A 14,501-nucleotide genomic window follows, 5' to 3' on the forward strand; every position below is an offset into this window, starting at 1 on the left:
CAACACCCACTGCAAACAAAATACTGTTCTCTAATTACTAACAGTGTGTGCTGTCTGATCTCTGAAAAGAGCGATCTGCTCATTATTTGATTCACTTTCTTTGCATTCAGCATTTACACAGCACTTTTTATTTACAAGGTGGTTCATCACCTTGAAAGGCAGAACCCTACTATCCTTATATTAGAATGTTAGCTTAGTGTACACGAGTATGAATGACTTGCATGACGGACTTAAAAACACATCTTACAAAACCAAACCTACCAAAACAAAGTGTATCTCAAAAGTTACACTAACTTTTGCTTTTAAAGTCATCCTTTGGCCCAATATTTGCATCAGGGGCAAACATACACGACAATATTTCATTTTGCAGAGCAGCCAGGCATTTAAAAGCTAGTCATAGTAAAGTTAAATAAAGGCATTGGCTTCTGACTCATTCCAACAGGTGCCACAGAGCATTTATCCAGCAAGTCCTCTGCCAGATTCATTCTCTTCCACTTTCAAAGCCATTATGCTCTGGCAGTATCCCAAATGGAATCAAATTTCTTAATCCTATCAAAAAAATAGTCAAGGTATATGAATAAACATATTACAAATACATTTCCACTGCAATCAAGCCATGCAGTTATTATTTTTATTATTCAATTTATTACCTGCCCTTCATACTAAGGTTCATAGGCAGGTTACAGCAATTTAAAGTACGATATTAAAAAATACTTTTAAAAACTTAGTTACAAAAAACTGCAATCAGAAAATATAGGGTGGGCTGAAAATATGCATCTCAGGTGTCAAATGCCAGAGTAAAGAAGTCCGTCTTCAGCATTCACCAAAAACTGTGTAATAAAGTTCCCAGACACACCTCTATGGGGAGGGAGTCCCACAACTTAGGGGTTGCCACAAAGAATACTCTCTCCCCGGGCACCAAGCTGCTGAATGCAGCAGAGCTACCAAGAGGGCACCCTCTGATGATCTTAACACCAAAGAGGGTCCTGGGGTGACTTTATTGATTATACAAATAATGAGGCATATGGTAGAATAGTACCCACATTTTCCAGTACAATCTGGCATATATGGAGTACATATTTTATTTTTTTCCCTTCCCCTCACTCCCCCTTCCTATAAACGCCTATAAATTCTAATTGTAATTGATACAAAATACCGTTTACTTATGGTCACCAATCTAAGTAATACACATTACTATACATATTTTAATATCTGTAATAACTGCAATAATTTGGGTACCGTATATACATTTTGACACAACTTTGTTAATCTATTCAGAAACGTTTATCTGAGTGTTTGTTGTTGTTTTATTCTTATTTTTAATTTTATGTAATTGTTGCAAGTCAAATACTCTAAGGTAAACTAAGAAATATCTCAATGCAACCATGTCAAGCAATTTAAATAAAGATGAAAATGAATAAAACTTTGTTACCCCCTCCCTAAAAAAAATTGAGAGGGACTGTGAGGAAGGAGCCCATCTTGAGACATGAGTCGTTTAGGGTTTTAAACCAGTACTGTAATGTGAGCACCATGAATTGGGCCCAGAAACGAAATGGCAACCAATGCACACATTTTAAGGCAGGGATTATATGTGATCTAAATGGAACCACAGCCAATAATCTGGCCACTGCATTTGGGACCAATTAAAGTTTCTGAGTCATATTTAAGGGCAGCTTCTCATAGAACCCACTGCGGTAATCCAATCTGAAAGTTATCAGAGCATGGAGTACAATGGCCAAGTCATTTCTGTCCAAAAGGGGCAATAAACTGGTGAACTAGCCTGTGATCTGCTCTTCACAGGGGAGAGCAACCCTGCCCAGGACAGAATGTCTCCCGTCCTCCCAGACATGAGAACTTGGAACATATTACAAGTTTGTCTTTACAGGATTGAGTATATTGGCCGGCCCATATTCAGCCCATACTGGATACATAGAATTTTGTAGCACAGTTTTTTTAAAAAAAAGGAATTTACTGGGCATTCCAGAAAGTTATACAAGGCACATTCAGGCTTAGGCTAAGGATTTATATAAAGGATATTTAATATACCACAGAATCTTGGTTTTTGTTTTATAACAAAAAATATATTAATTAGCTCTTTAAATTAAATTCCATAATTACCAGCTCCAAATCAGCATTAAGAACTACATACCTATGCATTGTGTCAAACCAACGGTCTACCTCATCACCTTATTTCTGACAGCTGACAGCCAGATAACCCCAGAATGTGCAGAAGCAGGATACACTATCAATGCTTCCACATCCCTGGAACCCCAAATTACGTATATAAGAAAGTTGTAGTTCATGAAAACATCAACACTGCCTCCCAAACAGAAGGAACCAAAAACTGCATGCATGCTACCTCAAAACTGGCAGAACAGAGGTGGGAACTCGCAACCAGTTGGGCCTCCTGGCTTAAGCAGAGGTGTAGGTTGGTGAAGCAGATACTCCAGGCTCAGCAAAACAAAGAGCATTTCAGAGGGGATGATCCTCCATTCCCTTTAACTATGCTAGACTTGACTCACCTCTAGTAAGACATGTTGATCCAAGTAAGGAAGCACTTCTCAAACTATTGTCCAGGGACCACTAAATGTCTGATGACACCTTAAGGTTTGATGGATGCTAGCAGCTCACAACATACAAAAATACGCAGGCACATGTGGGAGCAGGAGTTGGCTAGAATGGAGGCTGACACATGCAAAATTGGAGAAAAGGAAAAGGAAGGGAAGATGTGGCTGGCTGAATGTAAGGATAGGAAGAAAAACAAATAGAAAGGAGGAACTGAATGAGAGGAAAAGGAGAAGCAGCACTGAACCTTCTTGTCCCTTTAAACACAGCTTCCTTAGAATAAAGGTACATACTTGCTGGTGTGCTTCGTAATGCTGCCCATGCAAGACTGAAAGGCTTCCATTCACCAGATAAAAATCAACCTAGTTTTTTTTTTTAAGGCAATGTATCACGTTCCTTTAGGTCTTCCACGGATCTACCCAAACACAAAAACACATTTTTTATGGTAGTGCTGGTAAATCCCTCTTATGATTCCCACTAGATACAACCTAGATTAAATTGAAGTAATAAAGGCTGAAGCTACAGATTTAATGATTCCTGTGTGTTAAAACTCAATTGCTTTATCCTTAGAGCCATTCTGAAGGGAGTTATTCTCACCGTTCTATAGACTGAAAACTAGCCAGATAGAGAACAAGGAGCATGAAATGTTTCTGCAGGTTAGGAGCAACATTTTAAACATCTGATATTTTTCAAGTCCTGCCCAAGCTCACCCAGTAAGTCCATTACAGAGCAAGGGTTTGAAACCTCATCTCTCAGGTCCAGTATTCTATTCACTGGCACATACCATCACAGAGCTGGAAAGATAATCTAATTCAAGATCCCCAAAGAAGAATAATCCATTTCACCCTGCGTGCCCTTACCAATCAACTGTATTCTCCTCAAGCCACAACAGAGAAGCAAATGCATTTTTAAAAAATGATACTCTCAGAGCTCCAAGTGAGCTCTCATCACAAAGACAAAAAAAAGAGTATTAATAGAAAACCAAAACATTTCGTGGCATAGGCAATCCAAAATCAAACTGTGTGGATCTTCTCTTCTGGTGCGTCATAGGGGAAACCTACTTTGGTGGATCAAATTCCATTTTGTGGATCAAAATGAACACTTTATGGCAGATAGAATAGCAAAAAGCAGATCTAAACAATTAATCAAATTGATAAGGAAATGTAAGACATGTCTGTTCTCATTGCCAATGCCTGATAGATCACCTACTGCCTACCCTGTTTCAATACCAAATGTTTCCCACTAAGCTGTGATGATGTGCGACGTTAATTCTGGGAGTAAAGCAAAGGGCCACACAGGAGGGAACTCCATTAAATCCTGAAAGGATTTAACTTATGAAGGATACCAGGATCACCACACCCTGAGAAGCCACAGACGTCAATTCTACTGAATGGATCCAACTAGCCACTGAGACAGGCTTCCTTATGACAGATCTGGGTCTCACAAAAGCCCAAGTCAGAGGCTGAACAATTCTGATGATAGTGCAAGTATGCATATAACCTGCTCTTCATAGGGTTGCACTCCCTTCTGAAGCTGCAGGTTTGCATGCTGGGAATATTCCTAAGCCCAAATGCACCCTTGCATTTCCATGTGGAGGCAGGAAAGAGGAGCTTCGTCCATTTCCTTGAGAAACCAAACCTCTCCTCAGTTATTCATACTCTGGTCACCTCCTTGTTAACTACTATAGCATGCTTTACATGGAAATAGCCTTGAAGATAGACTAGTTTAGAATGAGACTTACAGGGTACTGACCAAATACAGTATGGAAGATCAGATCATATTAAACTAGTTCTTAGCTAGCTGCACTATTTACAAATTTGTTTTGAGGCTCAGCTCAAGTTCTGAACATCTTGGGTCCAAAATATTTTAAGAACTGGCTCTCCAAGAACTTCCGCCGATCTTCACTTGTGCAGAAGAAGCGTGTGAGAGAGGAGGCCTTTTTTGGTTGTGGCACCAGGTTTGGAATAACTCCCTGAGTTATACTTGACCTAATCACTGCTCACTTTTAGGCAAGTAGCAAAGACTTCTACTACATATCAGCAGTTTTTAGAATATCTTTCTTAGCAATCTTTATTTATAAATTGCCTTAATCCTTCAGAAATATATAAATATTAGAAATTAAACATTTCAGTCACCCTCTATTTTACAGCACAGCCACAAGAAAGATAAATTATGCTTTGAATTTCACAAAAGCTTTTAATACAGATATGGCTTGGCATGCCATTAAAAACTTTGAAAGGCAAGGCCTTCAGAACCAGAGCATGACAACACTGAGAAAGCCAGAATAGGAAGTTCAATAATGGCAAAGTTTCTGGTCAGCTAACTGGAAAGATAAGGCATATAGTTCCAGTACAGATGTAACAATCCCAATATTTTAACCACCATTATGAGATTATGAGGGATTGAAGGATAGCTTACTAGATCTTTCTGGCCCCTTGCCTCCCACAAGAATTCCCCTGCACTGCCAGTCTTAATTGTGGTTCCATGTTACATCAGCACTAATAGTAATCACAGATGATGCTAATGAGGTTCTCTCAACCATGGGAAAAACCTCAAATCCTGGTCTCAGCTCTTTGTTAAAAGGTAACCAATTTAAGGCTGGGAAGAGAAATCGTACTTGAGGAGGGAAGGAGCATGCAATCCCATGACTCCCACTATTTTAAAGTGTCATTACTGTTTTTAAAACTATACTACTTTTGTGTAAGTCTTGTAAAAAAGTGGCGTATACATTCACAAGTAATAGTAGCAATAAATAATATTTTTTTTAAAAAAATTATCTGTCTGATGCATTCCATCCAACAGTCAACCCCGCCCCTCATGGTTAATATACCTGCTTCTGTGTACAGGTGATGGAGAACTGAATTCAGCTGATTGGCCAGATTCTTCTCTCATCCCCAAGGGATGAAAGGTGGTCAAAATCCCCACTCCCCATCGGCTGCATAAGGAACATACTTTTGGCACACATGCAAAATCCCTGCTGAACTGAGCTTTCTGGTCCCCATCCATGTGCTCTCACCAGATATCATGTGCTTTGAGCTTTGCAGAGAATCCAAAAACCCAGATGTGTTCCTGTCAGCTCAAATGTAGCAACATAGATTTAAAGAGACAGGAAACTGCCCACCCGCCCCTGTTCAATTTTGATAAAATTCTCAATGGGGAGAGAAAAGGAGGTTTCAGCAGGTGGAAAGGTCACCAGGAATCCTCTTCTACCCCCCCCCCCCATATCACCTTTTGTATGTTGAAGTTATATATAAATGGCATAGGACTGGCTGACTGAGAGAGTCTAATTGATTGTCTACTGCATTCCCTTACTGTGAGGCAGACCACAATCATGGAATCCACTGCAGTAACATGTGGCAACCAACCTGGATGACTTAAAAGAGGACATAACCACGCATGATAAGCTCATTACTTTGTCATGATGGCTATGTAGTATTTTCAGTGTTAAGAGGCAATGCTTCTCTGACCACTACTTTTGGGGCATTACAAGCAGGAGAGCTACTGTGCGTATGAGCTACCCATAGGCTCTGGTTAGCCACTGTGAAAATAGTGCTGGACTAGATGGGCCTTTGGCCTGACCCAGCAGGGCTCTTCTGTTCTTATGCTGTCACTACCACACACAACCACTGCAGTTCAATCCAGTGTGTCACAAAGAGAAGTTGCACCACAAAAAGCTATCCACAAAACAAACCAGTTTCAGATTACTCATTCAAGTAATCCAAGTCACACATTCCAGAGGAGGGTGGATCATTGCCCAAGTTAAATCCTGATCAAAAAGTCATCTCTAGGGCATGTTAAATAGGCATTTTATCGAAGGCTGGCCTACAAACTTACAACCATCCAAAACAAATGTAGCCTACCAACCATCTGTGCTTGACAGTCAGATACTCAACAACTCCCCTGCAGCAACCAAAACCAGTTTTGCATCACTAGTGTAACACCATACATGGCTGGTAAACTATACCCAGTTTTCAAGATCACATGTTTGTAGACTTGGTACAAAGTATGCAGCAGCTGAAAATACTGAGGTGATAGTGCTGGCAGCCACAACAATGCCTCCTTAATCAAGCGTCTTCACTTTCTTGAAGAACTGGGACAAGCCATAATCTTATTAAACCCAAGATTTTTATCATAATGCCCCAGTTCTCACGTAGCACTAAGCCAAACCATGGCTAAGCATGAATTAACAAGCTGCATAATATGATAGAGGAAGATGTTTTAAAGCAAAAAAGTTATAATGGCCTGGTTACACATAAGACCAAGCCAAACGATGGTTCCATATGCATGAGTACACAAAGTGAAAACTAAAGGCATTTTACTCTTCCCCAGACCCATCTGCTGCTGAACAAGCCCAGGTTTGCACATATCTCCCCAAAGAAACCATGAGCAGTAAGGCAAGAACAAACCTTGGCTACTACGCAGCTTGCAGTTTGTTTAGAGTGAGATAGACTATGAGCCCATGTTCACATATAACACTAAGTCAAACCATGGCTTTGCTTTGGGTAATGTGACAGCAGCAAAACCAGGGGAGGTGCAAAGCAGCTGGGAAATTTTCATTCTGTGTACCCAACACATGTGGATATTCATACTTAACCATTTTTTAGCTCAGTATTATGAAGAAACCAAGTCATTATCTCTTTTTTACTTGAATACATCTTCCTTTCTAATATGCTGAGGATTTTAGACATCATCCAAAATGTAGAAGGGAGAGATTACTTTAAATTCCCTATGTCAAAACAATCTGGAAACACTTGCTGGAAACACACAACTAAATTCATTATTTGATCAATATTGCATCTGGAGACTGAACATACAGAAGCTACATGCAAATTCCCTCTTACCTTCGTCTCCCTCCGGTGCATAGGAAGCTGTAATGATGTCGATGTCAGCACAATTCATCACAATCTGATTAGTCGCCTGCTTCACCTGTAAAATACACATTCAACTTTATAACTTAATGTTTCATTTAACATTGAGTACGGTAACATTAAAAAAAAAAAAAAGTTTGGCAAGCTGTTGAAGTGAACTTTTAAAGCTGCTTCAATGCAAATAAAACCCAAGACCACTATTCTTCCATTCACACCTACAGCATTTTCACAGGAGTGATTGTTTACAACATAGTGAACAATCATTATATTTATAACTTTATAGTGAGTATTACAATCTCACAGTGAGCAACTTGCTCAATACAGAATATGCCCTCTGGATAAGTAGTTTACCATACCTAAAGGAGAGCAAGGATTGCACAGAGTGGCTGGAAAGTCAACTGGAATCTGCAACCTAAGCTACCCCACAACACTGTATCAGCTAGGGTTGGGAAAAGTCCAAAATTGTGGTCACACAAGTGCCTAGAAGTTTTAAACTGATACTCAGAAATACAAAATAATTTTTCAGCCCTCTACATGCTGGTGCCTCTACAGGAAAAAGCTGATTTTCAGGAAACTGGTTGTTTATTTTAACCCTAAAATACTATTCAAGTTTTGCATGCACTGCAGCTATTATTATTTATTAAATTTCTATACCACCCTTCATCCAAGAATTATAGGGTGGTTTACAATATAAAAATACAAAAATGCATACCAAAGTAACAAACAAGAACAATACCACCACAGTATTATTATTAAAAAGCCACGAATCCCCAAATGATACAAATTTGTTCAAATCTCAATAGTGAATTCAGAAGACTAGCATTCCCATCAACACCCATGCCCCCCATACAGTTGCATAGTTACTATGCATTGAGAACCAACTGGAATTAACTGACAGATCCAACACATGAAGGCCCCAACAACCAATGCTTGTCTATTCAACAAGACTCCTTTAGCAAACTAGGTCCACTCAAATATCAAGCCAAGGCAACTATGTAGCATGTCAATAAAGAGAAACAGCTAATCCATATTTGACCCAAAGGGAATGGTGCCACGTTTAACTTTAAAGACATACCTTTAACACCCTACACCAGAGGTGGCTTCCCATCAGATCCAGCCAGCATGGGCAATGGTCAGAGCGATGGAGTTAGGAATCCAACATCTTGAGTGCCAAATGTTAGCCACCCCTGTCCTACACACTCCAGAACATATAATACATGAACAACCAATATGTGGCCCTGAACAACATGAGAGGCTGTTTTTGAATGTTCCTTCATTGTCATTTAAATGTGATAATATGTTAATATTCTTGCAAACAGACAACAGTGCCTTTCAAGAGCGTGTGAAGCACCAGAAAACATTTACAGGAACCAAGTTAATGGTTACATATAATTAAATGTTCAGCCCCATGAAGATCCAGAAACAAGGCATCAACAAATTGTGCACACAGGCAGCAGTTTATACAAAATGCGAGCTTGTGAAAATGGACTCGTGCTAGCAGGAGTCAAATTGATTTCAATAAGGCTTCACTTACATGATACGCTCAGGATTAAATCTTGTTTGAGAGCAACAAAAGCAAGTATCCAAATGCAGTTCAACATACGACATTTTATATTGCAGGCAAATAGAAAATGCAGACATTAAATGCTTTGCAGGGAAGCAGATACATTAAGGAAAGAGCTATGCAATGGTGATTAATATTTGAAAGCCTCTTACAGAACTGGAAAATTTGTTTTCTGGAAAGCAGCTAGTACAAGCATGAATACTGACATGTGAACTTTTTTTTTTTTTTTAAATCAAGTAATTAGAACAGAAACTATGGATTGTATCCAACTAAGTTTTACTCAGACCAGACCCACAGAAATTTATGGATCTGGGTTAGCCATGCTCATTAATTTCAGTTATACTCAGAGTATAACTAATGTTGGGTACAACCCTGTATGTTCATCAAAAACATTCACTTCCAGTTTTCCTGCAACAACACCTCAAACAGTGAATAATTACTGGAAATACTAATGCCATTCTTGATTACATCTATTAACAGGGGCAGCCTGTCCAATTTCACCAGCTGAAGTGTAATAGGAAGGTGCTGCCCTGCCCATGCACTGCCTGCCTCCCCCCTTGCCACCTCCACCAAAGCCTTGCTGACCAGGGTTGTGCAGCTGCAGCTTCCAAGGTTCTGGCAAGATTGCCCAATGTATCCAGAGGCATCTGTGAAATATTGCGGGCTCTCATGAGATCTCATCAGAACCCACTGCAACCACTTCTTGCTTCTCCAGCGGGAAAGGTGCACCCATGGATGTGCCCCTTGGATTCTGCTGCCTGAGGTGCCTGCCTCATAGACAGGCCAGCCCTGACTATTAAGGAAACATGTGATAGCTTGAACAACTGCAGGGAATATCAGTTTTCTACAAAAAGAAATGCAGGTTTTAGAAAAAATGCTGAGAAATGAGATCAAAACAAAGTTTTCCCATTAATACAGTGCATGCACAATACAGAATCCCCATGCACCAGTGAAAACATTTTTCATAAAATGGGAGGCCTGTGTTCCTTATTATAGAACCTTATGTTGATATTTTCAGCAGCAGTAGCCAGCTGTGGTAATATGGATCGAATGTGGAGTCTGTATGTTATTCAATAGAAAGTAGTCAATGTGGTGCCCTCCAGAGGTTCTTTACAACTCCTGTTTTCCTTGCAACTGGCCATCCTGACTGGGGTTGATGAACATCTGGAGGGCACGAGACATAGCACAACTGCCACAGGGCTAAAAAATACTCTCCCAATGTCACTCTCTGAATTTAGCCATGTAGATAGGACTAGAGCAACAATAACAGAGCACCCCAAATTCCTATCCCGTGGCACTAGTCCAAGAGGATACCATGGTTGATGGTATCAAAATTCACAGAGGTTGTGAAGCAGAAGCAAGGTTGCACTTCCCATGTACTGCTCCTATAATCTGAATAACTTTAACAGAGCAATGGGGAACCTGCGGCCCTCCAGATGTTGTTGGGGCCCCACCCAGATTGGCCAATGGTCAAAGATGATGGCAGCTATAATCCAGCTATTTTTGGAGGGCCACAAGTTCTGCATCCATGCTTTTAATAGTTAGCCTTTCATTATATTTTATATTACACCATCTTCTATTATAATATGTTCTATTAACATTTTAGGTGTATTTTAGAGATAGATAGACTTTTATATACCAGCAATCTATGTGTGGATAATTGGTGTGTTGAACTTTAAAACACAATAACTTTAGCCTAGGATATATCCTTCTTTATATTCTCTCTTATGCACTATGCTCTTCAAAAGAGGATCTGTTCCCTTATTCATTAAAGTATGGATGAGGACAAAGTTCTAAGAGAAGAAGTAGCATGTAGAGGCCAGGAAAGTGAGCAGTGAGATGAGCAGCTAATCCCTCAATCAGAATTCACCACTGCTTACAACTTTATAGTCCATGCCAGACAGCTAGCCCGCCCAATATATTGGACTGTAACCAAGTTATTTATTCTCCAAAATACATGAAATCAAACCAATTTCCACCCAACAGCAGAAAGAGCTTTGTAAGATCACATCTGTGAACAAATGAAAGCAGCTACAGTAATTATAAGGCTTTATCTAGGCAACCACATTTTCCCACTGATTTGCATCCAATGTGGATTATAGTATCCAAGCAGTAAATCTGCTAATAGAAAACAAAGCAACAGCTTCCTCTGCTCAAGACTCCTGTTCTATGCAGGAAAAGAATGCAATTCAGCATTCAGATGACAGTTTGACAACCTTTGTCAAAGTCAATTCCTATGCAAAAGTTGTTCTTAAACTTGTATAACCACTTGGCTGAGTTTAACTAATTACAACGTTGCTGACATCAGGAATTTCAGAGGTTGGAGGGCCAAATCTGCCTAGATCTAGAAATAATGGACCAACAGGCTAGACATGAATGCCAGGAATTCCAAGATATCCTGGCTGAAATATTGCTACCTTCAAAAGGCAATTGTATTCAAAGATCTACTTTAGGTATGCCCAAGTACCTTTGCATACCTAGTAATATTTCTTTCTCTTTGAATAGCAAAGCACCCCATACTATAACACAAACAACTTCTAAAAATCCCCAGATTATCAAAAATAATTTGTTGTGTGGCATAAGAAGCTACAGCTCAAGGAAACTGTCAAACATCCTTTATAAGTGTGTGGAACTAGTTGTGTGGATCTTTGGATCCCAGCCATTGCCCTAGTTACTGTAATTTTCAGAACCTCTGGTGGAAACATATTACTGTGTTAAAAATTTTTACCTTCAACTATTGCCCAACCAGTGTACAAATATATTGTGCGCACACAGTCGAAGATATTCAGCATCTTAAACAGACTGAACTGAAACACAAAATTAACACCTAATCAGCATGATCTACAAACCTGGCAGATACTGAACAAGCAAGCTATAAAAAGCAGCAGGCAGGTTAAAGTTTACTAAGTACATCAGCATGTCCTTCAGCTAAATCAAAAGACCAATGAGACACTACAAATGAAGAGATTTAAAAGGTCCCTTCCTTTGTCTGACCTTTAAGGTAGAAGATGCCATTCACAATCTGACATTTTCCTGACAGCATATATGCATAGCAGAAACCTACCCTATTATAGTTTGGAGGGCATTATTTTACAGTTGCTCACAAAGTTAAAGTCAGCTTCCAATGTAAGGGAAGGAACCCTTAATACCTGGTACCCTTATTCTCATAGAATATGTCACACCATAAAAATGCTTTGGCTCTAATACAGGCTTGTAATACAGTTTCAAGGTCAAAGGTGAAATTAGTTTTCTGGCCCAGTATTGTTGGGAACAGCTCTCCAAAGACTCAGTAAGGCTGGGAAAGTCCTCTGCCTATGTTTTGAACTGGAGATTCAGAACTAGCCATGAAGTTACATATCACCCCTCCCTGAATCACCCCCACATTTATTTAAAACTACTAAATGTTTATCCATACAAAAATATTTTACACTGTTTCAAAAATCTGTTCAAGGCAAGGACCTCCACAAACTCCCTGTGGGAGGAATTCTGCAAATTAATTAAAAAGTATCCATGATCCTTTAATGTCTAAACCTCATACAGAGCAGGTAGCACAGCAAGGTGTTCTCAACTGAGCACTGAGAAGGATATGAGGTTATAAACACTTTGGGGTTTTAAGTTTATGACTTAGTTTACTATCTGAATCATTGCTTAACAGTGGTAAACCAGTGCTTACCATTGATGCATCATTCCCTGAAGTCCCTCCAAAGGGACATTTTTTCTTCCCATCTGATGTTGCAGGAAAAGCCAGCAGCATCTCCTTTCTGCTGCATCTCCCAAATGCCCAGTGGGAAAGAAATCATTTCTCCTTTCTGCCACCAAGGTTTTTTTGTGCATGAAAGTAGAGGTGGTCATTGGCAGAAACAGCGCTTTCACAGAAAGTACAGGAGTGCTCACCAATGGGGAAAGCCAGTGTAAGAGTTTATGGAACCCAGCCTCTGTACTGTGCCTCAAGAGTTGTTGTTTTTTAATTTCAAAGATAAGAGTATTTTAGTTTCCAGGATAAAAAGAAGAGACAGCTTATGAAAGAATGGAGCCAGAGACTTTTTAAACTTAGCATAAATACTGCTGTTTGCATTACAATCCTATGTTTTTGCTGTTGTGATTCCGTTTATGTTGCTTATATTTTAGATAATTTTACAGTGTTTAAATGTTGTTAAGCTGCAATGAGAAAATACTGTATTTTTATGGACAAATTTATTAAATATACATATCTATTCAGAGCTTCCATTTATCTCACTGAACTTATTTCCAGGAAAGTTTTTTGTTGTTTTTTTTAAGGTAAAGGACCCCTGGATGGTTAAGTCCAGTCAAAGGTGACTATGGGGTTGCAGTGCTCAACTCGCTTTCAGGCTGAGGGAGCCAGCGTTTGCCCACTGACAGCTTTCCAGGTCATGTGGCCAGCATGACTAAACTGCTTCTGGTGCAATAGAACACCATGATGGAAGCCAGAGTGCACGGAAATGCTGTTTACCTCCCCATCACAGCAGTACCTATTTATCTACTTGCACTGGCATGCTTTCGAACTGCTAGGTTGGCAGGAGCTGGGACAGAGCAGCAGGTGCTCACTCCATCACGGGGATTCAAACCACCAACCTTCCAACTGGCAAGCCCAAGAGGCTCAGTGGTTTAGACCACAGTGCCACCCACGTCCCTCCAGGTAAGTATATCCAGTACCGTAGCCATAATAAATTGCCTTATCAACAAAGAATTGTGCTTTCATGGTTCTTCAACAAAAAATGAAAATGTTGCACAACAATTGTAATGGGTCACTAGACAGGGAAGTATTTTTGTGGCTACCAATAAACTTAGTGATTGTGTTAACATACTATTGGTGTATGTGCCAATTTATTACACTTAAACACATCATAGCATTGGGTTTTTCTTCCCAATATGCCAAGTTTTTTACCAAGTAGAAAAACAAAGCAGTGCCAAAATGAAAGGCTGAAAATAAAGTGTAACTCATTTACCAGCCTTTGAAATAATGTGACTTGCTACAGCATCAATAATAATCAAATATCTTTATCAGATGATCAAAGTTTCCTGTTCTCTAGAGCTGGTATGAACAAGAGAGCGGCCAAAGCAAAGGGTTCAATTAAAAAGCTTATATGCTTGGCCACTTAGTGTCCTAAAATGAGGTTACAAGCACCGTTTAGCATATCTCATTGGAAACTGAAGTGCATAAGTTGTCACCAATGGAAACTCTCTGCAACAGCTGAACTCCTATTACAAGTCTCTTTCACTGATAAGTGTGTTGACCTTCTGCTAATCTGGTGCTTAAATTGGTGGGTTAACATTATGATTTTCAGTTGTTCTATGATTGTTCACTGACCTTGTGAAATAGTAGAGGAAATTACACTTTCAAGACACAGCTGAAAATGTTTCCTTCAACGTTTGGCTAACTCCAAGTTACTCAGGTGGCAACATTTTATTACTTTTTTATTATTAACCTTTGTATCCCATGCTCTATGCAAGGAGTTTAGGGCAACATGCACAGGGATTTATCC

The 14,501-nt window shown here is 39.6% G+C and overlaps 1 protein-coding gene across 2 annotated transcripts in view; it reads right to left on the bottom strand.

The window, feature by feature from the left end:
- Positions 1-14,501, bottom strand: part of NPEPPS (aminopeptidase puromycin sensitive) — a 75,722-nt gene that overhangs the window by 55,831 nt on the left and 5,390 nt on the right. For both annotated transcript variants that reach the window (XM_080979278.1, XM_080979277.1), the window contains exon 2: positions 7,407-7,491. In XM_080979278.1, coding sequence (XP_080835404.1) covers positions 7,407-7,491 — 85 coding nt within the window. The remainder of the gene's footprint in view (positions 1-7,406; positions 7,492-14,501) is intronic.

This window comes from Podarcis pityusensis (assembly GCF_964106645.2).
Source record: "Podarcis pityusensis genome assembly, chromosome: 13".
Lineage (NCBI taxonomy): Eukaryota > Metazoa > Chordata > Lepidosauria > Squamata > Lacertidae > Podarcis > Podarcis pityusensis.